Genomic DNA, 24,176 nt, shown 5'->3' on the forward strand with positions numbered 1-24,176 from the left:
TGGGAGAAACCTTACTATGCTTGCCTGTGTGAACATGAGAAGTCCTTTCAGAATCACTAACAATCCAGGCCCTCATCCGCATAGGAGAGAAGTGTGTTTTATAAAGCTTTCAGGGGTGTGGAATTTAATAAAAATATCTACTTGTCCATGGGGCAGGTTGCTGGATAAATCTACTTGTCCTGTAAAAAAATCTACTTGTCCCTTTTGTGCCATGTAATGCGATGACAAATTATGGCAGCAATCTCATTATATAAGAGCTCTGAAATAGCCTCTCTGATTATGTCAGGGCTCCTTCCATCGTAGGGTTCAAATACTAGCAAATCCCTTATGTTGCAACGTTTCCGCAAATCTACATACTGGTGCTGAAGGTAATAGTAGGCAACAGTTCCAGTGTTGGAATGCCCTTTTGAGTCTGTGCAAACCTACTAACTTGCATGTTTTAAGGGTTTTCACCAACTCTTCTCTAATCTTTTCCCATACTGAGAAAGGCTGGACAATGGCAAACATAAAACTTCTTTCAGGGTTGGAAAAAAAGTGGTTGGAGGGAAAGTGAACTTGCAAACACTTACATTTTCGCATGCGCAAATCTACACCTGCATAGTTACTCATGCTAAAATGCAGTTCACAAATATTTTCTAGGAGTACTATTTCTTGGCCTACTTCTGTAAAGTCTTGTGACTCCACGAAATCCATATATCTGAATTTAATGCAAGGACATGGGTGCACTTTTGAGACTGTATTTAATAATTGGGCCCCTACTTAGGTTTGGTGCTAACCATGACCTTTTGTGTTTATAAAAATTCTGTTTCTCTCCCTCCCTGTGCATCAGCTAACTTCACTGAGTAACAGCATTTTGTTCTTTCACAAGGAGCATATTGACACGGTTGTTTTGTTCATTGCCAGGAACTACTGTGACAATCTGTGCTTTTTGAGACCAAAACAATTTTTGCTTTTGCCAATGTTTGTTATAATGGCAAGAGTCTGGCAGCTCCCACACCAATAAGGTTTTACATAAGCCATACCAAAACAAGTTACGCATTGACAAAACCAAAAAGCTGACCAACAAATTCAGATCCACTGGCTTTACCAGTGCTTGTTTATTTTTCTGTTTCCCATAATCTTATTAAAACTAGTTACACTGATTTTCCATTATGGATATTTTTGGGAAATACTAGCATACATCAACATATCTTACTGATGCTGCAAAGAAATAGTACCTAAAATTTTACAGAAGTTTAGCGAAATGTTTTTGCATTTTTTTGTGAAACTTTTATTTTGAAATTAAAGAACCCTCAATCTTGCTTTCAAGCTTCTGCAAATATTTGCATCTAATCAGAGAGCATTCTGGGACCATTATACATAGCCTCATATTGCTAAACATTGAAAACATGTGTAAACATTTTTATACTGAAACCACTATCAGTAGTGCAGTCGGAGTTTACAACAGTTACTTAGAGCGCTCACTCTAATAATAAAGACTTTGCATTAATGAGCCATAAATACAAGTTTGAACAGCGTTAACACATATACACAAATATTACCTTAACTACAGATAATGCCCTTATCTGATTCATAATGTGATACTGTAAACTGACAGTCAAAGGGCTTGTGCTGTAGGGGGTTGGTCTATAGGGGTTCCACATCCCTGAGCTTTGATAGATAGGAATTAGAGATAGAAATATTTTCAGTATTATTTTCATATGGTGCTCCACTTGGGATGCAGCCTCTGTATTTATTTATGTTCCTTTCTGCAGAGCTGCACCAACATAGCTACTTCAGTGAACTGAGAATGTCAAAGAAGTATAAGGGGTGATGGTGGCAGTGTTGCAGTGGAAGGTTTGAAAAAATGTGGTGCATTAGTATTTGTACTCGCCCATTCCTTTCTTTCAGATCATATTTCTGGGCCAAGTAGGATGCATGTATGGATGTCCCAACCCCCTTCAGATAGGTTCCGGGGCCTGCTAGGGGGAAGATGCAAGCAGGTTTTCACATTCATTATGACAAAGACAACCCAAAGGAGATCCTTCTTTTTTTCCAGTATTGGATCTTTCGTGGAGTTACATGCTTGAATCATTCCCCCTCTTTGAAGTGGGAGCCCCACGGTACCATAATAAAGCAGTACATAACATCATCATAGGCTATAATGGCAGTGAACAATCACTGTTATAGCATATCCATATCCTTTTAAAAGACCCAAACTCCAGCCAGTCAGGTGAAAGCACCCTCTAGAACACTCCCAACAGAGGCTGAGTCCCTCAGATTTTCTACCGCACAAAGTGTGAAGGGAATCTCCCTAAACTCTGCTTACTTTTCTTTAAAATCAGTTTTGTAAAGTTACTCTGCTGCTACTGCCATGTCTAAGAATTCTAAAAAAAAAAAGCACTTTTCAGGCCCTGCAATGCATGTGGGAAGAAAAGTCTTCAGTGCTGAAGACCCCCACAAGGACTGTCTGTACTGCCTCTACCCTCGGCACAAGGTAAAAGACTAAGTCTGCTGTACTTTTTCCACCAAAACCTTGAAGGATAGGGAGGGGAGGCTTCTTCTATGGCTTCAAAAAGCTAAGTCCAAAAAAATCTCCTAGTTCTGAGGAAGACAGTTACACATTTTCCACATCTCAGTAGAGATCTCACAAGAGGGGCAAGATCTCATGGCCAGGGGACACCAGAGAAATCCAGAAAGGTCCTTAAGAAAACTAATCATGGGTCTGTCAAGGACAGTTCAAAAAAGGAAAAATCTCCCCTGAGACTGCCAAATCCAAGCCCAGCACTCCATCTGTAAAAGCTGGAGCTCTTGTTCCAAAGTTCTCATCAGAACCATCGACGATGAAGCCTAAAACCGTTTTTAACTCTCGACAACAAGCACTTCACTGCCGATAACACCATCATCGATGACAGTTACCACAATTACATCGTCGACTGCAACAACGATGACGCAGTTCATCTCATCGATCTCGTAGACTAAAGTAGTATCGTCGGTGAAGTCTTCCTCGCGACACCAACAGTACTGTCAGTGACGAACGTACCGGCGAGAATTACACTGTCACTAAGCAGCCCCAACAGTTGGGATCTGCAAACATCGGCTCAATGACTTCGACGACCCTGAAGGTTGCAAAAACTTCCCTCTTGCGTGAGCATACATCACTTAGCAAGGTGTCTCCCGTCCCCCCGAGTCATCTTCTGGACATGGATGAATCGGATGATGAAGGCCCTTTCGAGACAGCCCATAGCTTGTCCAAACTCCATGTAAAATATCTAGAAGAAGAGGAAGGTAAGGAGCACTATTATGCAGAATACTACAATCCACAACAGGCAAGATATCTGGAAAGACCAGAGCAGTATGGGGGACATTTCCAACAGTATAGTGAATCGCCTTCTCATCAGGGTATGGTACAAGTACCTATGTCTCTATATGAAGACCTTCAGGACATGTTAAAGAACTATCATAAGAGGTTCCCGGAGACCTCAACAGAACATCCCACTGCTTTACTTCCGCCTCTGTCTCCCAAACCACTTGGGCCCATCCCACCATCCCTAACACCCAGGATGACTCCTGCATCAAACATCGCAGCACCTCCTAGGGATGATTCTTCATCACTGGATAATGACAGAGGGCAACATTTCAGAAAATAAATCCACCCACAACAAATGGGACAACTATTTGCTTCCCACTCCATCTCCTCCTGCACCACAGCTTGTGGACTCGCCTTCAGAGAACATGTGGGGTTTCACAACCTGATGGAGAGAGCGGCAGGAAGATTTCAACTACCGATAATAGTCTGTTTTCTTTATGATTTTAAGGAGCTGGCAAAGAATTTGGTATGAGCCATCCCAATTGTAGACTACATATGGAAAAAAGACACAAAAATTATGAGAAACTCTATGTTAGACGCAGTGTAACCGCGTATAGATAAGAAATACAAAGCACTAGAAGACTCACCTGGTTGCCTAATCGGACACCCTAAGCTGGTCTCAGTTATCTCTCAAGCGGCTAAGTGTTGTTCCAAAAAACCCTTCCTGCCTATCTCTGCTCCACCAGACACAAAAGGCAGGGCTTAGACAATATAGGTAAAAGATTTTCGACCATGTCTTCCATCACAGTTCGTGTCTCCAGCTCTCTGGGCCAGATCGTGTTGAGACGACAAGCAAATGTGGTCTGATGTCAGTGCCCTCATAGACCTGGTGCCAGAGGACTGAATATCAGAGGCGGAAAAGATCTTACAAGAAGGGGAACGCACATTATCTGAGATAATTGTGCTATGGACATAGCCTCAACTGGGTTTCAGCACCTAGCAGGAGCTGCAGTTTTAACGCGACAAGGCTGGCCGAAAGCAGCATCTGTCTGGCCAGAGGTGCAATAAAAAATCTGGATATGTCCTATGATGGAGAAGCCCTCTTTGGTAAACATGTAGATGATGTCTTACACTCCATCAAGTCAGACACAACACTGCTGAATCACTGGACAACTTGTGCCCTTTCGTGGAGCATGCAGAAGACGTTTCCCATCTCTCAGAGGAGGCTATCAGCTCTTTCAGCAGTATCAGCCCTTTCAACACCAATCCAGGTCCCCCCTACCACCACCAACCCACCAATAGCAGCAGCATACAATAAACAACAGCCTAGAAGGAAACATATCCTCCAGGGTTGAGACACCAGCCGTAAACAGTGACCTCATCCAGATACCAGTTACCTCTAACATTACAGAGACTCTGGGTGCAAAAATGTCCAACTTTCCCCTGCAATTGTGGCAAACATCCGACAGATGGGTATTGGCATCAGTTATACCCTGGAATTTATCAAGAAGCAGCCAACCACTCCACCAAGGGGAGCGCCCATCCTCGTCTTCACTTACTCAGGAAAGAAACCCTCCCCATGCTAGCCAAGCGAGCAATAGAAAAAGTTCCCCATCCCCAAAAAGTATTGGGTTTCTACTCCTTTTATTCCTAGTCAAAAAGAAAACGGGGCAATGGCAACCCATTCTGGATCTCAGAATTTTTTTAAAGTATCTACTGAATTAATCCTTTTGCTAGGTCACCCTTCTAGACATCCTGCATCTTCTAAACCACAGAGACCACATGACAATTACAGATTTACAGGATTCATATGTTCACATCCCCGTACACCCCAAACATCGCATACTTCCATGTTTCACTGTAGTCGGCACTCAATACCAGTTCAAGGTCCTCCCATTAGACCTCAAGTCAGCTCCCCGCATTTTTACAAAATGCCTAGCTCCTGTGGCAGCTTCTCTCAGGAAAGACGGTTATCAGGTATTCCCCTACCTTGACGACTGATTAATAAAAGCACTGACTGCTCGTCAAGTATCGAAGGCCATGGAAGCTTGCCTAGCTTTCTTCCACAGATTAGGTCTCACCATCAACTATCAAAAATCATCAACTATCCAATCCAAGAGAATCATTTTCCTGGGAGCAGACTTGGATACCATCCAAGACAAAGCCTTTGTATACCAAAACAGGTAACCAAGGCTGAAAAGGGTCTGTTTCAGTGAGTTTGTTCAATTCGCTCCTAGGTATGATGTCCTCGGCGATCAATCTTGCCCCTTTCACATGCCTGAAAATAAGAATGCTACAGGAAGAGCTATACAAACATTGGATTCAGACAGACGGACTGTTCAAGGACCTAGTTAAGATCAAACCAGGTATGATGGAAGCACTAACTTGGTTGTCAACGACTAAACACCTGTCACAGGGCTTCATGTTCCTACCTCACATACCTGATGTTGTAATAAACATGTATGCCTCCTTAGAGGGCTGGCGTGGTCATTTGTAAGACCTGCAAATCTGAGGAAAGTGGTCTCTAATCCAAAGAAGCATGCACATCAGTCACCTGAAACTCAAAGTAATTTTTCTCAGTCTCCAAGCTTTTTTGCCAAGGGTATCAGAGTCATCAGTGTTAGTACACACAGACAATACCACCAGCATGCACTATGCGAACAAACAAGATGGCACAAGATCGTTGGCTCTTTCCAGGGAAGTTCTCAAAATCTGGAGCTGGTTAATAACATACAGGTTATCACTTTGTGTGGAACATGTTCCCAGAAGAAGCAATCTCTTAGCAGACACGCTAAGCAGGACTTGGAACAGCTACCACAAATGGGAGCTGGATCAGTCGGCACTTAATAGATTATTCTCACTCTGGGATAAGCCAGCACTAGATCTCTTTGCAACAAGCAAGAACCGAAAATGCCAGTTCTATGCAAGGTGGCCTCCACATCCAGGTTCCTGGGGAAATGCCTATCCGATCAGATGGTCCAGGATCAATGCATATGCTTTCCCCCCAATACCTCTTATTCCAAAGGTTCTCAGCAACAAAAAAAAGCGTAGTGGTATTGCATCATCCCGATAGCCCTGAGGTGGCCTAGACAGCATTGGTTCATGGGGCTGCTCCTGTTATCGAAATCCAACCACATTCACCTGCAACCATCCCGAACACTCTCGACGATGAGCCAAAACCAGATCCTTCATCCAGACCAGACTCCTCTCCGCTGAAGTGCATAGCTACTAAATTCCCAAAATTTGAGGATCTAAATATTCTTCAGGATTACAAGGACATTCATTTGCAAGAGTGGATGCAACTATAAATTCATACAGGCTGTAAAGGAAATGTTTCTGCCTATGGTGCCAGAATTCAAATGCACATCCTATGCAAGCATCATCTGAGCAAATACTACCCTATCTCCTTCCACTAGCACAATCAGGATTGGTAAATGCGTCTATTAAAGTGCATCTCGCTGCAGTACCAAAATATAGATGATCATCAAATTTTCTCTTTGTGGTCAAGCAGGATAATTCAATTTAGGAAAGAATTGTTCAGAGTTTTTCCTCCAGTGATGGCTCCTCCCCTGGACTGGCACCTGAACATAGTACTATCCCAACTCAAAGTCCATTTGAACCCATACACAGAACAGACCTCAGATTTCTCTCATGGAAGGTTGTACTGCTACTGGTGCTGACATCGGCCAGAAGTGTGAGCAAGATACAGGCTTTTACAATAAAAAACATTTGCTCTTTACAGATGATTCCATAATTCTCAGGACAAAACAGAAATTTATCCCCAAAGTCCCTTCGGATTTTCATCTTAATGAACCTGTAATACTACAAACCTTCTTTCCAAATCCGCAGTCACCAGCTGAAAGTTCCTTACATACCCTTGATATCAAAAGATGTCTGAAATTCTACTTATATCGCACCAAGCAGATCAGGAGAACTGCCCAATTGTTGGTTGCATATGGACACACTTGTAAGGGTGCACCAGTCACAAAAGCAACCATCGCTCGATGGATCTCAGCTGTAATCCAGTTCTGTCACTCCAAAGCTGGCAGCCACTGATGGCAAAAATCAAGGTGCACTCGTCTAGAGTGGTCTCCACCTCAACTTTTTGGTTTGCTGGAGTGCACCTGGAGAAAATATGTTGTGCTGCAGCATGAAAGAATATACATACATTCAAACAGCATTATTGCCTGGAATTGGTGCACTGCATCGATACAGCTGTTGGACAGGGGGTGCTACACTATTTCAATAAGGAGAGCCATTTTTTAGTGACTTTTTTAAATGTATTTATTAATGTAATTACAGATGCATATGTTTTTAAACCCATCATCTGCTATTTGTGCTATTGGCATAAGAAGTGTATAAATACAGTTAAGGCTCACTAATATGATTCAAGCATGTGGAGCTATAAAAGATCCAAAACTGAAGAAGGTGAGTTACCTATAACTGTAGAACTCCAGTATTGGCATCTTTAATAGATTCACATGGGACTCACCCTCCTTCATTTAGAGGCTCCCCTCAATGTTACAGGATTTAAGTTCCCACTAGTGCTTGAAAATCTGAGGGACTCTGTTGGGAGTGTTCTAGAGGTTGCTTTCAACTGATTGGCTAGAGTTTGGTTCTTTGAAAAAAAGATATGGATAGGCTATTGCAGCCAGTCAACCAATCAACGATTTGTAGAGCTCTGCTTATCACCCGTGAGGGTATCCAGCCGATGAAGGGAGCAGCTGCTGGGAGCCATTTGAATATTTTACGGAGTATGCAGAGAGTGAAGAAGCAGGCTGAGGATACAGCGTTTATCTGCTTCTTCATGGTGAGCTTGTTGTCGATTAGGATGCCGAGGTTTCTGGCGTGGTCTGTGGGAGTGGGTGAGGGGTCCAATTCTGCTAGCCACCAGGAGTCATCTCATGGAAAGGTGTTGTTCCCGAAGAAGTACCTCTGTTTTGTCATTGTTGAGTTGACGGCATTTGTTTTTACAGTGATTGGTCATTGCCATTATAGCCTATGATCATTTTATGGACTGCTTTATTATGGTACCATGGAACTCCAATTTCGACGACGGGGGAATGATTCAAGTATGTGAATGTATGAAAGATGCCAATACTGGAGAATTACAGTTACAGGTAAGTAACTAATTTTCTTATGCGCCAACCACCATGATTACATTGTTGTCCCAGTTGTGGGGGACTGAATGACCTTTTCTCCTTATAACTGTAAAGCAGATTTTTGGGGTACATGGCATGCAATCTTGGTGGTCGAGAACGTGAAGGGGACATGATTATCTGGCAGATTTGATGTAAGTGAAAGGACACACCATTGTAGGGGAATACCATTGGGTACATCAGAGTGCGTGGGAACATGCTGCTGTCAATTGTATCAGAGGCTACAAAGAAGTCAAGTGTGATCAATACACATGGATGGCTCTGATTCCTTGCATTAAACAGCCCCTGTCTGATGTTCCTTGAGTGGTTTGTGTGGTGTGGCGAAGGGGGAAGCCTTTTCTGAAACACGGACAGAAGGTCTGAGATGAATGTAAAGTTCACTAGTACAACAGTCAGAAACCTCCATGGAACTTGCACATTACTGAGCGATGTGTTGACAGCTTCTGCAAGGAGAGGGACAACAAGCCTGTTGAACCATATTGACCATTCTGGTTTTCTTTCATGGCATTTATGGGTTTTTCATCCAACTACACGAGGCAAGTACCTGGGGTGGCAGAGTTCAAGGGTGAATTCACTCTTTACTGACAGTGTGATTGACAACCTCAGAGAATGCCTGGCCTTGGAGAGCATCATGCACAGCTTGTGATGCCCTGCTACTGCCACTTAGTAAGTCATAGCATCTGTAAGACTCGAGGACAGTAGGGATTGAAAGACATACTTTGTAGGAACATTATTTTTGGTAGTAAACTATCGCTGTGAATCCACCACTACGATGAATAACCCTGCAGAAACTCCCCTCAAGGCTATTTTATTTTTTGGTCATTTTTCCACAACTTGTGGCGGGTATCCTGTGCAGGCCCCACCCTATCCCTAGGATAGTGGCATAATGGGAGTTCTTATTTGCTTGTTAGCACCTGTAAACCTACCCTCTTCTCTTATTGTGTGTGGTAGCATCAACACTGTCGATGGATGTGGGATGTTGATGGCACTTGTAAGAAAAGAAAACGAGGAACGATTTTATTTGCAAAGCACAGGTTTATTCTACCGGACTGGGGATGGATCTCATTTTTAATGCGGATTTCACTTCTCCTTGTCCAGGGTTCGGAGCTCCTCCAGGAAGCCGTCGTTGGGCCGGATGTACCTTTTGGAACTCAATTTACATACGGCGTCTTTCAGGCTCATGTTCTTGTAGAGCATCAAGTAGGCCAAGACAATCGTTGCACCTCGACTTATACCTGTGACGCAGCAGTGCACGAGGATCTTACCTGCCAGATTGTTAAGAGATAAAAGTAAGATAAATGTTAGCAAAGATGTAGGGAAGAGCAAAAATAGAAGAGACAGGGGGACCAGGGTGAACACTGGGCGATTCTAAATTCGGTATTATTCCTAGATGCATCAGACAGATGGGCATGGAGGCATTCTTGGTATAATTTCACCAAAGGGGGATGGGGTAGCAGAATGATTTTTGTATATCCGTGGATAGAAAATGGTATCATAGGAAGTCATATTATATACCCTTCGATTGCACTGATAACCCAGTAAACATTTTATTAAATATTTTAGTCCATTATTAAGTTATTGTCTGGCCTTTGAAGTAGTACCACGATTTCGGTAGCAGAGTTACAACAATTGGTAATTGAAACGTCACAGTAAATTTAGAAATAGGCAAACCATGAAATGAGGCAAATGTGTTTTTGCATGTTTTCCTTCATTAGTTGTTATGAATGGAATCAAAAGGTGTGGACTAGGTGGAATGCATGAAGGACAAAGAGTAAGGGGAATGTAGGGTAAGCATAGGGAAGACATAGGGCCTGATTTAGACTTTGGTGGACGGGTTACTTCATCACAAATGAGTGGAATATTCACTCTGCCTTATTTGAAGTAAATTATATCCTACAGCACTTATAATAAGACGGATGGGATATCTGTGACGTTGGTGACTGAGTAACCAGTCTACCAATCTCTAAATCAGGCCCTCGGGAGGTGAAGAAGAGAAGGAAAGTGTGGTACAGAGAATTTATGGGCAAGAAAGCATGAGTATAGGAAGTGATTGATGTTGTGGGCAAGGAAAAGATAATGTAGGCAGGTGAAGAGTACAGGACGTGAGGAAGAGTGCAGAGCTGAGACAGGAAGGAAGAAGCGGCTAGGCTGCCAGAATGTGGCAAAGGGATTTTGTGATGGGTAGGATGGAGCAATCAATTGAGCAAGAGGTCACGGAAAAAAGAGGAGGGATAATGTGGGTAAAGGTGGAGATAATTAGGGAGGGAATGGGGAGAGAGTGTGTTGAGAAAAAAGGTAGACAAAGGAGAGCAGTGACTGGAAAAGAGATCTTTTAGGCAAGGGAGAGAATGTACGGAAAGAAAGAAGAATATCACAATTGGAGAGAGTGTGAGAAGAGGAGAAAGTGTGTGTTTTAAAGAAAACTATATGGAAGTGCTGAGAAAATGGGAGGTCACTGTATGAAGAGTCAGGAAAAATTTAAGTTAGGTGAGGGAGAGAATGTTGGAAAGAAAGGGGGTGAGAAAGGAGACGTTGGGCAAGGTGAAAGACTGGGGGGAAAGAAGTCTAATAGATGAAGACAGAATATAAGGGATGGAGAGACAGTATTGGATTGGAACAAAAGAGTGCTGGACAGTGCCTAATTAGGGAAAAAAAACTCGCTAAGGTCCAAAGTTTTTCCATGGAGCCTTCTGCAGAGTTGCCGAGCTACCTAGGTTTGATTCCACCTCATGCCTATTTCTTCAAACACGATACACTTTCTGTCTCACTCTTGGAGATTGTTTTTCATCCTTTCTTTCTCCCTTCATCACTGTTTTCCTGCCCTTCATATACCCCTTTTAACTCTTTTCTGGCTCTCTCTTTCTCTGGGTCAACGTCTGATGCTGAGAACTAAGTCCCTGTCCCCAAAAATGACTACCAATGTCAGGTACCTGCAAACACAGGTTCAAAATAAGCACTTCTGATGAAGGTAGAGTGTGGGTGACTGAGGGGTAGTTGTTTATAAGGTTTCAAGAACAGGAGATGGGAAGAGGCCAGATATAAAATTCTAGGATGGAACATTTGAACCATTTCACAGAAGGAAACAGTGTGAGGACTGAAACAGACTCTGCTTTAAGGAATACCTGTAGAGATTAATACTCTTCGAAGAGAGGCAAAGAAAAATAGAGCTTTCCAAAGTCTATGTGCAGAGAAACGCCAGAAATAGCTCTCAGATGTGTTACATCCCGTCTTTAGGCTGGACATGGTATATATAACACAGTATGTCTTTCCGATTATGTGTGTGTAAACCTTTGCTTCATAACTGAAAATAAATATTGTACCAGTCGTATCATCATGCTTGTTTTTATATATATATATGAAGTTTGGAAATATTGGTACAACTTATTATACTGGTACATCTGTCACTAAAGTTGCATTAGAGCATGAATAAAGCACACTTTAGTTTGTTAATGCTTGGGTAACAGGTTTTTTGCAGAGTATTATATAGCACGAGCTTGACCCGAATCGGGTATCAGAGCACTTTACATAGCACAAGTTGCATTACATGAGGACACATTTTTATTATGTTTTTGTTAGGCGCGGGGAGATTAAGTGATTTGCCCAGAATCACAGGATGTTCAACCAAGATTCGAACCCGGTTCCCCAGATTTGAGGCCCACCGGCCAAGCCATTAGGCCAAGTCATCTTCCATTACTACACAGCTCAATTGTACTCCACTTTAGCTAAATATACCTACACTCTCAAGTTAGGCAGTTTTCCAGCAATCATAGAATTTTAGCATTCGCTTGCTTAAAAACCTTTTTAGCAACAATACAAGTTAATGGGGAAAATTATTTCCTCACGATGTATTTCTCTATATCCCTTCTTAAGCTTTCATTGATGTTAGAATGTTCTTTTTATCACCTGAGCGAAGATGAAAGAGTGAGTTGACTTAGCTAGGATTGCAACCTTTCACATGGAGGTTACCCATTGATGTCATCCAGGTGAGCAATTGTGTGTAGTGGCGCACATATACATATCTTCCTATTGTGCAGAAATGTATATAGTCGCTATTGCAGCCGCTAGGCTACAGTCACACCAGGTATAGTGGTCTCCTTTCTGATAGGTCACGAGGTCTTCTTCATCACTTACCTTCTGGACACCTGAGGGCTTCATCAATGAATTTGGCGGCCGGGCAGAAGAAGCTGCTGATTTTGAAGTCAGGGTCATCGAAGATCTTGAAACCCTTGTAGGTGATCGGCATGCCCTTATAGTAGCAGGCATTGGTTATAACTTCCCCTGTATCATGGGCTGCATTCAGGATGTGTGTGATACCAAGGCACATCAGATTTTCCCTGTCCATCGCAGCATAGCTGTTGAAAAAAGCAATCCTGTTAGCATGAAGATTCTTCAGCTTCCCATAAGGCACCTGCGTTATCAATACGACATAATGATACTATATGCTATGACATATTTCATGTAATATTAAAGCATACGGAATAAAGTCAGAATATATCACAATTAACATAACATTTCCTCTCTCTGTTTCCGCATCACAATTATATCTATCACAAGCTTGTGCTTTTAAGCGGGAAGGCGAATTGGTGCTGGAAAGTGGGGCAAGAGTGTATAGTGACTTCAGCTACAGAAATACAACATATCGAGCAATAACCCGCTTATTTATATTTACAGTATAAAAAATTGTGCCTGCTTGTGATGTGTGGTGCATGAGTATGCTAAAACACCACACTGCCAATTCTGGATCATTTATAAGCAAAATACAGCAAATGGCTTTGGGGCGGTTCACAGAACTGACTTAAAACAAAATCCTAAACTTACTACCATTTTGGTATTCACAGAAGGCGCTTACTCATTATTGGTATTCACAGAAGGCACTTACTCATTGATGAGTAAGTGCCTTTTGTGAATACCAAAATGAGTCAGTGCACTTACTAATTTTGGTATTCACAGAAGGCACTTACTCATCAATGAGTAAGTGCCTTCTCTGAATACCAAAATGAGTAAGTGCCTTCTGTGAATACCAAAATGAGTAAATGGTAGTAAGTTTAGGATTTTGTCTTACGTTGGTTCTGTGATTTGGGCCCAATGAGACGCCCATCAAATGTGCCAGCAGCTGTCACCATCTGTAGGTAAGTTTGTCTGAATTGCATATAGTAGAAGGAATTTACTTTGACATAAAGGCTAGCGAAGCAAAGGAATTAATGAAGACAGGGACATTTTTCAAAGCAGGATAGTTCTCTGTGGAATACTGCAACACTGAAAAGCCTATTTATGAGGCCATTTGCATCAAGCATGCACCACGCAATGTAGTGCAAGAGTGCCGCAAACCTTAGGACAGATTTTTGAACCTACGCAAAACCACTTTGCATGGCTCTGAGTGGCTCCAAAAATCAGGAGTAACGCAACTTAGCGCTGATTGCTTTGTTGCGATACTCTGCCCTGGGAAGGCGTTCCATGGATGTTTATATGCAACTCCCATGGTTTTTGAAGCATTCCCAAATTTACAAGAAATTGTAAACCAGGGAAATTGGCAAAAACTTACACATTCCCAGGGAGGTATAATAAGAAGAAATATCTCAATTTCTCCTTGTTTCTTCTTCTTTCTAAGTGTGCTGCATTCTGCAGCATACATCAAAAGCAGAATATGCCTCCCAGGATTGCTTTTGTGCTGGATGAGGCCCCTTCCTGCACAAAAACAATCCAGGCACCCTTACACCATGGTGCAAGGATGCCTGTGTTGGCACTAGTCAGCCTATTGTGCGCCAGAGCATAGGGAAGAACAGAAATGCACTGTATTGCCTTAAATATGGTGTATTCCTGCCCTTCCCCTGTAGTGCAGCACAACAAGGTAAGCTGCCGCGTTGCATTGCGTGACTTGACCATAAATATGGCCCTAAATGTTTTGGCAACTCTAAATATCTTGATTGTCCTTACGCATTGCCGAGGAAAAGGTTAGGAAAGACTTCATCCTCCTGGTTTGGTTGTCCGTCGTTCGCTCTCTCCATCAGTTCCAGGAGATCGCAGGCACTCGGTGTTTTGCCGCCCTTCTGACATGTTGTAGTAGGGGCACATCTCGAGGAGCTAGATGATCTGCAGCTTGAGCAGGAGCCCGCTGTAGGGCTAACATATTGCCGGGAACAACTCATGTTGATCTACAAAAACAAACATTTGTTGCCAAGATTATCAATGGATGTGTTATAATAGCTTTCTAATTCATTGTATTTCATTTCATATGCATAGTTTATTATAACAATAGCTCATCAGTAGCTTACAGGTCAGTAACGCGGACATGCTGAGAGTCAGCGGTTGAGCCAATGGCAAAACCAGAATGTGATTTCACAGCTCCTTACTCAGAACCCAGAACTTTCTATAGCTGAAAGTGTCATCCCATCAATCCAATATTTTTGTATTGTTTTTTATAGAGCCAACAAGAGGCTGACATTTAACAAATAAAGAACATGAAAGACAAATAATAGAAATAAAGAAGGGGTGGAGTTAAAAGGAGGTGTACGTGTGTGGGGGGGTTAATGTAGTTTGAAACAGAAGTAGCAGAGCCATTTTGGGATACGGTACATATACAGACTTGAAGAATAGATTAAAGGGGCAAAGTGGAAGTGAGATAACAAGGAGGCGTTTGAAAAAGTACCATCAATGCTTTTTTGCTTACACCTTAATGCATGGGGGTTGCACTTAAGAAATATCTAAAGGACTTGTCAGAGGCTTGTACTTCCGAGAGACTGGGAGGAATCAGTGTAGCATGGTTAACCTGAGAGATCCATATGCAACAAATGCCCTGCCCAAACCACACAGTGCCAGAACGACTAGTAGTGAAAGACTGGAAGCTTGAGAGATTAGAAGTGTCTGCAAAATTACACAGGAGAGGGCAATGGTATGACTGCTGTGGTGGGACTTGTGAAAACTATAGTGGCGTGAGTGCAACCGCTCGCTGACGCCACGCAGGCATGCTCACATAATAACTCAAAATAAATTGTGCACCAGATACTATAAGGTATGGTTCTCCCATTTAAGGGATTAAAAAGCTGCAAATGTATGTTATTGAAAGTGTACAGCAGGGAGCTACATACAAAATGACATAAGCTAACTATCTGCATCAGCTACCTCCACTTCAGCCAACATAGTGGCTTCCTCCGGAGTATTCCTTAGAGAGATGTCCACAGGATCATTGCAGCACAGCCTGGACATGACATTAAAAGCTATCCATATACTCCCTGGCATTGCAGCCAATTATCCCACCATTTAAACCCGTCTCAAGCAGCTCAAGCTCAGTTAACTGCAATGAGCCTTCTTTTATTATAGATCCTCAGAAACCATCAGAGCTTCGACAGATAGTTCCTTCAGAAGACTCAGTTCACAGAGCTACATGACACCCGACCGAGACAACACAAATTCTAGACCTTTTCCTAGATCTCTGACTAGGAGGTAGGATGGGTGAGACAATTCAGGCAAACTCTCCCCACAGTGGCAAACTCAAAAAGGCTGTGGCCGCCCACTCACCAACTTGTATTGCAAGTAACTCAACATTGGTTGAACAGCAGTTATTCTTCATTTCTGGGAGTATGTCCGCCAGCATCTCCGAAGGCCACACAATTTGTGCACCAGGTGACTGAATTGGCAAAAAAATGTAAGTTGGTGGTCATCAATTGTGACCTCAGTATCTTACAACCACTACAGCTACTCTTCTCTTCACGAACACAGTACCTACACATTATCTCAGTTGTATCATATTCCTGTTGTCCTGCCTGATCTCTGGCTCCACTGGTAATCACCCACTATGAGCCCAAGGTTCTGCCCCATCTCCCCTGATAATCGTACCGGGTGGGGAACTACTGGGACTGGTGGTCACATATCTCCTGTCGATGTACTGCCAACCATAATATCATAGGGCCTAGTTATGCATCTCACCATGGTCAACACTTCTCTTTAAAATCCCTGTTAAAGGGGAACTGGTGAAATGGAATACATTCCTGATGCACCAAGGGGTGACCAAATACTGCGGAGGAGACACGCTCTATTATGCTCAATTCCAAAACGTTCAGGAACCCTGTTAGTGAAGCTAAGCAATAATGAACCAGAACCAGCTACGATGTCGTCAGACCCAGATCTCAGATGTCACAGTTGTTTTATTAATTTTCTTTCCCAGCGCCTACCGATCTTCGATTTCTCTGACTCCTCTCCACATTGCTTCTCGCTTTATATCGTTGAGTGCCGTAGTAGCCTTCATTTACATGCTTTCTTTGCCTGGAGCTCCTCCGGTCCCTTTGCCGCCTCCCCATTTCTGAAAAAAAAGGTCCTCGTTCAAACCTCCACTGACATGCTGCCACAATCTCCACTTTTTATACCTAACCATTGACTAGCAGTCCATTGTACCTAACAGGTGTAATAACCATCCACAGCCCGCCAATAGGCTTAACCCTCCCAGAAACAAGTGGAAATGTAAACGCTGCCACAAGATCCTGCAATCATGACCATTGCTAGTTCAACCCTTTGAAGGGAGACTCTCATTGATTTAACCCCACAATAATTGCACCTGGGTATTCCGCCTAAACCCTTCTCCGCATGCTTCTTGGCTGCCTGCCTACAATCCTACTTTCTGCTAGTCCAAATGATTGCTAATATTATTTATTATGTCCACCTGAAGATAATCAGATGATCAACAGGCAATAGTCATGCCAAATGATCAGTTACATTGGCATGCCTGAGGAAACAGCTAATTTAGCAGAGTCCGCCAACATCATTTAGCCCCAGCTTCATCATAATGCTGGACCCTTCGGCACTTTAACTATTTTCCACGATAGACCTAATAGTATGGAGGGACAATTTTAATCTTTCTCTAAAATGGGCATTGTTTGCATGCGACAGGTGGTTACGTCCCAGAAGTCTCTCCTACGGAAGTGTCTGCTAGTGATGTCACCGGTGACCCTTAACCGGGAATCCCTCCTCCAGAAATAAAGTCATTGAGACGTAATTTCCAGCTCATGTAACCAGGTAGTGAGGTCACCTGTGACCCCTAACCTGGAAGTCCCTCCTCTGGAAATTAAGTCATGACAGCCACTGAGCCTGAAATTAAGTTGCACCCTGCCCCATCCCCACCCTCACCGGAGGTACCATCACTTCCAGCCAGTGTGACTAGAAAGCGATGTCACCCATGACCGCTAACATCAGGAGTGCCAAGGATCCCAGAGCTTGGAAGTAACATTGCCCAAAACCTATCCCAAGGCAATGAGCCAGAAATCACTTAGTTGGTAACCATGAGAGTTCAACTGTCTTTTTGAAAGGGAGGAGAAATTTGAATATGAAGGGATGTGTGTACATTATTGTATGAGCAAACACTCACAAGCACATCACCACACCCCCCACGCATGCACACACACACACACACCCATAAACACATGCAAGGGCGTACATTGCTTGTACATGTAGTGTATGTGGGAGATTGCATGAGAGTGTGTTTGCATGTGTGTGGGTGTGTTAGTGTATTTGTTTGTATGTGGGCATCTGTATAGGTTGCATAATGCCTGTACACTGGCGCTTTTATAGAGCTTTGAAAGAAAACAAATACTCAACATGATGTTTTCTGTAAGAGTGCAACAAACAGATAGTGTAACTCGTGGAATAAGTCCTTTTTTAACAGTAAGGGATTGAAAAGAACTCAGGGCTATTTTTAAAAACTGTTCAAGAAATTTAAAACAGTGTAACAAGTTTTCACACACAGGAAATTAGGCCATTTTAAGCGGCAAAGAATATAACTTTGTTCAGCGCTGATTTTAAAACTGCAAAAGAGGAGGGATTTTAGTTTTTGGGTCCAAAACCTGTCTTGGGTGACCTCGTTGCTCACAAAAACAAAAATAACTTTTTTTCTTAACACATAAAATGCTGACGCATGGTTCAGCTCTAAAACAGGTCTCTTTTTAAAAGCTGCCTTGGATGACCTTATTGCTCACAAAAACGAAAATAATCTTTTTTCTTAACACACAAACCTGCTTGTAATTTCAGTTTAGATAAACATCGGAATTCTGAGTCCTGGTCACAACAATAAAAGGGCTGTTTTAAGAGCTGTCTTGGGTGATCTAATTGCTCGCAAAAATTAAGGGGCATATCAACAACAACCGGCGATAATTATCGCTAAGCGCACTTAGCGCTAGGATAATTATCGCCGGCTAGCATTGATTTTTATCGCTGAGATAGCGTGCTATTAGCAACGCTTATCTCAATAGCGATAAAAATCCTCACGCTAAGTGGCTAACGTGAGATTATCGCTGGAAACCCAGCGATAATCTCACGTTAGCTTGTTGATAGGGACAGACAAAGTTAGCCATGATATCCTCCTTCCATAGGATATCATGGCTAAGTCAGAAAAATACCAGACTTAAAAAAGCAGCGTTAACCGTGGTTAGCGCTGCTTTTTTTGTCTCTAACAGGGTTAGCGATATTCTTGATAATAGGAGAAATGTCGCTTAGCGACATTTCTCCTATTATCAGGCGATAATGTCATCGCCTGTCTTGATAATATGCCCCTTGTTGAGCCTGTGCATTATCTTAAGATAAGGTGAGGAGACCCTCCTCAGAACTGTATATAAGCTGCAAAGGTTTTTGGTACTTGTACTACTGAAAAACCTGCAGAGCAGATCGCTAAGACGCTGAACTCCCAAATAGCCTCCACCACAAAGTCGAGAGATAAATAAAAGATTAGGGGGCATGTTATCAAGACAGGCGATAAAATTATCGCCGCTTTGGCGGCAGAAAACTGCCGCTAAAACGGCGAGAATGGGCTTGATAATATGCTCTATGAAATTCCAATTGAAGCCCATGTTAGACGTCCTTCACATTTAACATGGGCTTCAATTGGAATTCCATAGAGCATATTATCAAGCCCATTATCGCCGTTTTAGCGGCAGTTTTCTGCCGCTAAAGCGGTGATAATTTTATCGCCTGGCTTGATAATATGCCCAATAACTTTAAATAGAAAAAGATATATACATTATATAGATATATTTAGGAAATACTCAGATCCCGGGTTCCCCCTTCACAATCACCTCCACCATGCGGAAGGGCACAGGAAGACAGCACCATACCATGAGAAAGCAATCCAGGGTTCGTACTTTATTTTTTGATTTTTGTTCTTTTTCATTGCATTTTCTGAATCAGCAAAGTGCACATGCATTCAGGAAAATAGACCTACGCGTTTCAGCCAAGGGCTTTCGTCCGGGTCATAGAGTAAAAAGTGCAGAGTCTTACTTAGAAAAGAGGGCTAGACCAGTCCGTCCCTCCACCAATTGAAATATATTTAAAGGAGCATACACATTTAATTTTCATGTTGTGATAATCAGTATAGCATGCAATCAACATTACCAGTTTATGTGATAATAAAAACCAAGTGGATCTTGGACAAAATTGATTATACATTTTGGTGAAGTACCAAATGCCGCACATCAGATCATGTGGTAACAAAGTCAATACTATATATATATCTACATATCTATATCTATATATATATTTATATATATAAAGTGCCAGTGTCTGATCTTTCCAATAACATTATCCAATGTAAACAGCATCTTAGTTGGATTACAGTGCAAATATATACAGTAATATGATGTTTATAACTACTCTTGGCATAGCCTCATCATGTTTAAAATCACTGTGATGTACCAGTTGTTTATAGGAAATTCATGCCAGTGCATCATCTCTCAGACGTAAGCATAATGCCTTTGATTAGTGTCCTAATTGCAATAAAGTGCTGCTGCAAGCTCAAAAGTAAAATATGAATGTTCGTGCAAACTGCAATCCAATTGAAATTGCATGACATAAATATCATGTGATTGTAAATGGTGCTTCAAGTACTGTAAGAGGGACATTCTATAGATCTATAACATAAAAATGTTATCAAAACATTTTGCACAAAATTTCACCACCTCTTGCTGATCTCCAGATAATCACTAATATATATTTTAATTTTTTTAAGTCACATAAACAGTGTCTGCAATAGAAAAGTTTGCAAAAAAACTGGAGATCTAAGCATGAAATATTAACCCAGGAATCAAAGCTTTTTTGAGGAGAGAGGCAAATATATAATAACCACTGTTGGTAGACCAAATTACATTTGCCTATAAACATAGTATTGACATATCTACAGAAAATTCCTCTGTAACCTAAAGTACTAGTGCAAGGTGATAACCATAAACCATAAACGTATAAAACAGGCACCATTAAAGTCCCAGACAAAGTATCTAGAGTAAAAAAGAGCCATCAATACTCGATTGCATGTCAAAAGAATCTGGCACAACAGACCCATATCCATATTGAAATTACATTCAGTATAACAATATTGTAAGCAAAATTCAAATTCATGGAGTACTGCAATGATAGTTTCTAAAAAAGACTAACAGATAACTCATAGAAAAGTATGTAGTTCAGCACCCATTTTGAGACCCTATGGAATCTCCGCCCCAATGGTTATAATCCATTTGAATTCAGCTTTTCTCAAGGAGAGTTCATGATCTCCTCCTCTTATTCTCCAAGGGATGTGTTCGATACTATAAAACGAGAACTTGTTGTAATCATCTCCATGGTCTCTCCAGATGTGTTTTGCCATGGTGTATGTGAAATCTTTGTTGGTTAATACTCATATATGATGTAAAATTCACATAGTTTGTTTATGGTGCTTCCGATATATTGTTTTCCACATTGGCACTCTAAAACATAGACCACATGTGTTGTCTCACATGAAATTCTTTCTCTGATCTTTTTCTTCTCTCCAATCAGGATTACTATGTCTTGATGATGATATTCGTATCTGCATGCTTTACATTTAGGGCATTTGAAAAACCCATTAGTTCTTAGCGAGTTATATTTGTTATCCTCTTATCCAGACTTTTGAAAATAACTCTGTGTTAGTAGGTCCCCCAATAATGGTGCTTTTCTGTACGCAATGCTTAGATGGTCTTAAGTGCAAGTCCTTAAATCTTTATCTTTTCTGAGTACTTTCCAATGATGTTGAAAGCTTCCATGATTGCTCCACTGGATGTGTTCAATTGCGTGATAAACCTCAGATCTCCTTAAGCGCCTTCCTTGCTTTCTCCCAGATTTTTGTAGTATAGCAGATGTTCCCTTTCCTTGTTCATGGCTCTTAATTTTGCATTCTCTGGAACCACTTTAGGGTATCCCCTAGTCAGAAATCTAACATCCATCTTGTCCACCTGTGATACGGACTCATTCTCTTCTGAGCAATTTCTTCTGGCACGTAAGAATTCGCCGTAGGGGACACTCCATTTAAGGGATTTTGGGTGAGCGCTGTTTGCTGCAAGGATGCTGTTGCAAGCTGTCGGTTTGCGGAACAAGGTAGTGCAGATTGTGTTGTTCTCTACATACACATGTATGTCTAGGTAATCTATTTCTTGTTGGCTAGTTGTATAGGTGAATTTTAGGTTACGTGCATTGTTGAGGGATTTTAAAGAGATCCAGTTCCTCAGCAGCACCTTCTCAGATTAGAAATAAGTCATCTATATAGCGCACCCAAAATATCACTTTGTCAGTTATTGCTTTATTTCTTTCAGACCAAACATATTCCGCTTCCCAATAGCCCAGTGATATATATATGTATATATTCACACACACACAATGAGTTGTAACATTAGATTTGTTCTCAGTATATGTATAGTATTGTGCATTGTTTACATGTGTTCTATTTAATTACAGAATTCCCTTGGTGATGAATTGTACTCATATACAAGGTTAGTGAATGATTGTTTTTTTTGTGAACGGTGTGTATTATTATATTTTTGGTTTTGTATGACAAGCTGTCTTATGAGTAGCTAGACGCCTATTGTATTTCAATGACGCATCATGATATACATTAAATGTCATAGATGTACTATCTAATTATGGTTTGCAGAGGTACTGAAACACAAGACCAGTCAAAGTGTTACTGTGGCTTTTAAGGCCATATTTAGCAAAGGCTCATAATTCATCTTTGTATTATGCTGACAGAAGTGAAAGAAGCAGTAATTGAACGTTTGAATAGATTTTTAAAATCTAAAATGTGGAGGTATTTCACAGCATACAAGACCTTCCACTACATTGATGCATTACAGCATTTGTACATGTTTATAACGCTAGTTACCATCAGTCTATCAAGACTACCCCTGATTCTGTAACACCCCAGAATGATTTAGCAGTTTGGAGAACTGTGTACTGTAATTGATTCATGACTTGGGTAAAGAAGCCTTTTCAAAAAGAAGGGGATTACGTTAAGAGTGTCTAAGATGAAAGATGTATTTAATAAAGGTTATCAACAGACTTTCAGGATTACATTTTTATGGTAGAGGTTGAGCTTAATGAAGACGTTTATATTTATTATTTACAAGATTATGATGATGAAGCAGTTACAGGGGTCTTATACAGTCAGGAGTTACAAAACGTCATACTGGATCCGTGTAGGGTCTACAGGGTTGAAAAGGTGTTACAATGGAAAGGTAAAGGTGCAGTGAAGCAAGCTTTTGTCAAATGTCAGGGGTGGTTCAGGAAACGTAAGAGTTGAGTGGAGGCTAGAACCCTCAGGGACATAAGTAAAGGCTTTTGAAGATATACAAATATGGAGACCTCATTTTATATCACTTTACCTTCAAACGCTTCACCAGACATGTTTCCTACCAATCAGATTTCTAACTTTACTGTGAAACTGGCTAAACTGGTTGATTTAAATGGGGATTGGGAAGTCGCCCTCACAGAAATCCAGTCCCCCTGGACCTGAGATACCTTTACTAATCCGAGGCTAAGTTTATTAAGTGGCATCAGTGGTAGAGTTACTTCATGTCAGATCCTTACGGATATTACCCAAGCGTCACAGCAGTGGTTGACACCATCAACAAAGCTCCAGCTGGCATTGACATGTATTCCTATATTTAGCTGTTTTTAGATAGCATCAGAAGAATTTTTTTTTTAAGAAGCACCCGCCTTGATACACAGTTTGTTTGCACCAGCAAGTTGAGTAGAGTTTTAGGAACAGTACATGTGAAAAGTACTGACCTGTTTGATCCATCATGTTCAAATATTAATGGAGGTTTCTACACTATGTATAAAGTGATATTATAAAGCCGCAGAGGGTCGGTGATAGCTACGCCCCTTTGCTAAGGTGTGTGCAGGTCAAAGATGACAATAACAAATTTGATAATATTCAGTAAGTCAAGCCTGACTATGTAGCAATTTCTAAGAACCACTTCGACACTAAGTTTTTATATTTGACAATCAGTCGCAGGAAGTGGCCTTTAAATACGGGAACGTGATTATGAAGCTCCATTTAAGACCACAAAACGACAGTGAATGTTGAAAAGTCAGCATGATTTTCATGAAAACATATGGAGACCCTTCCCTATTTAAGGAATCTTACTGTAATCAGCCTGGATATGGAGGTCCCTCTTTCTTTCAAGGTGCACCTGTTATGTATGGCTCCGGACTAGGAGGCTTTTTTCGAAGTATATTTAGAAGTGCCGTGACTTTTGTAAGAAAAGGGTTTGAAATAGCCAAACCCCATGTTACAGTGGCAGCTGCAAGCATCGCTCATGATGTGGTGGGCTCAGTTACATCAGCTGTTGCTGAGCGAATGAATAAACATCACCAAAGAGCCGGACGTATCTACAGGCCTAAGATTGGTGCCGAAAGGAAGGAAAAAGGATCAAGCCGTAAGGGCCCACCACTGCCTCATTAAAAAA

The 24,176-nt window shown here is 41.6% G+C and overlaps 1 protein-coding gene across 1 annotated transcript in view; it reads right to left on the minus strand.

Annotated features, from left to right (window-relative positions):
* Window positions 1-9,463: 9,463 nt before the first annotated feature.
* The window catches only part of LOC146867984 (dual specificity protein phosphatase 13B-like), a 50,049-nt gene continuing 35,336 nt past the window's right edge, over window positions 9,464-24,176 (minus strand). Inside the window, exons 2-5 of the mRNA XM_085615152.1 lie at window positions 16,617-16,744; window positions 14,383-14,600; window positions 12,580-12,800; window positions 9,464-9,713 (exon numbers count right to left, since the gene is read on the minus strand). Of these exons, the coding sequence (XP_085471278.1) occupies window positions 9,529-9,713; window positions 12,580-12,800; window positions 14,383-14,600; window positions 16,617-16,742 (750 nt within the window). The 5' untranslated portion in view covers window positions 16,743-16,744 and the 3' untranslated portion in view covers window positions 9,464-9,528. The remainder of the gene's footprint in view (window positions 9,714-12,579; window positions 12,801-14,382; window positions 14,601-16,616; window positions 16,745-24,176) is intronic.

The sequence above is a fragment of the Triturus cristatus genome, chromosome 1_2, assembly GCF_964204655.1.
Source record: "Triturus cristatus chromosome 1_2, aTriCri1.1, whole genome shotgun sequence".
Classification (NCBI taxonomy): domain Eukaryota; kingdom Metazoa; phylum Chordata; class Amphibia; order Caudata; family Salamandridae; genus Triturus; species Triturus cristatus.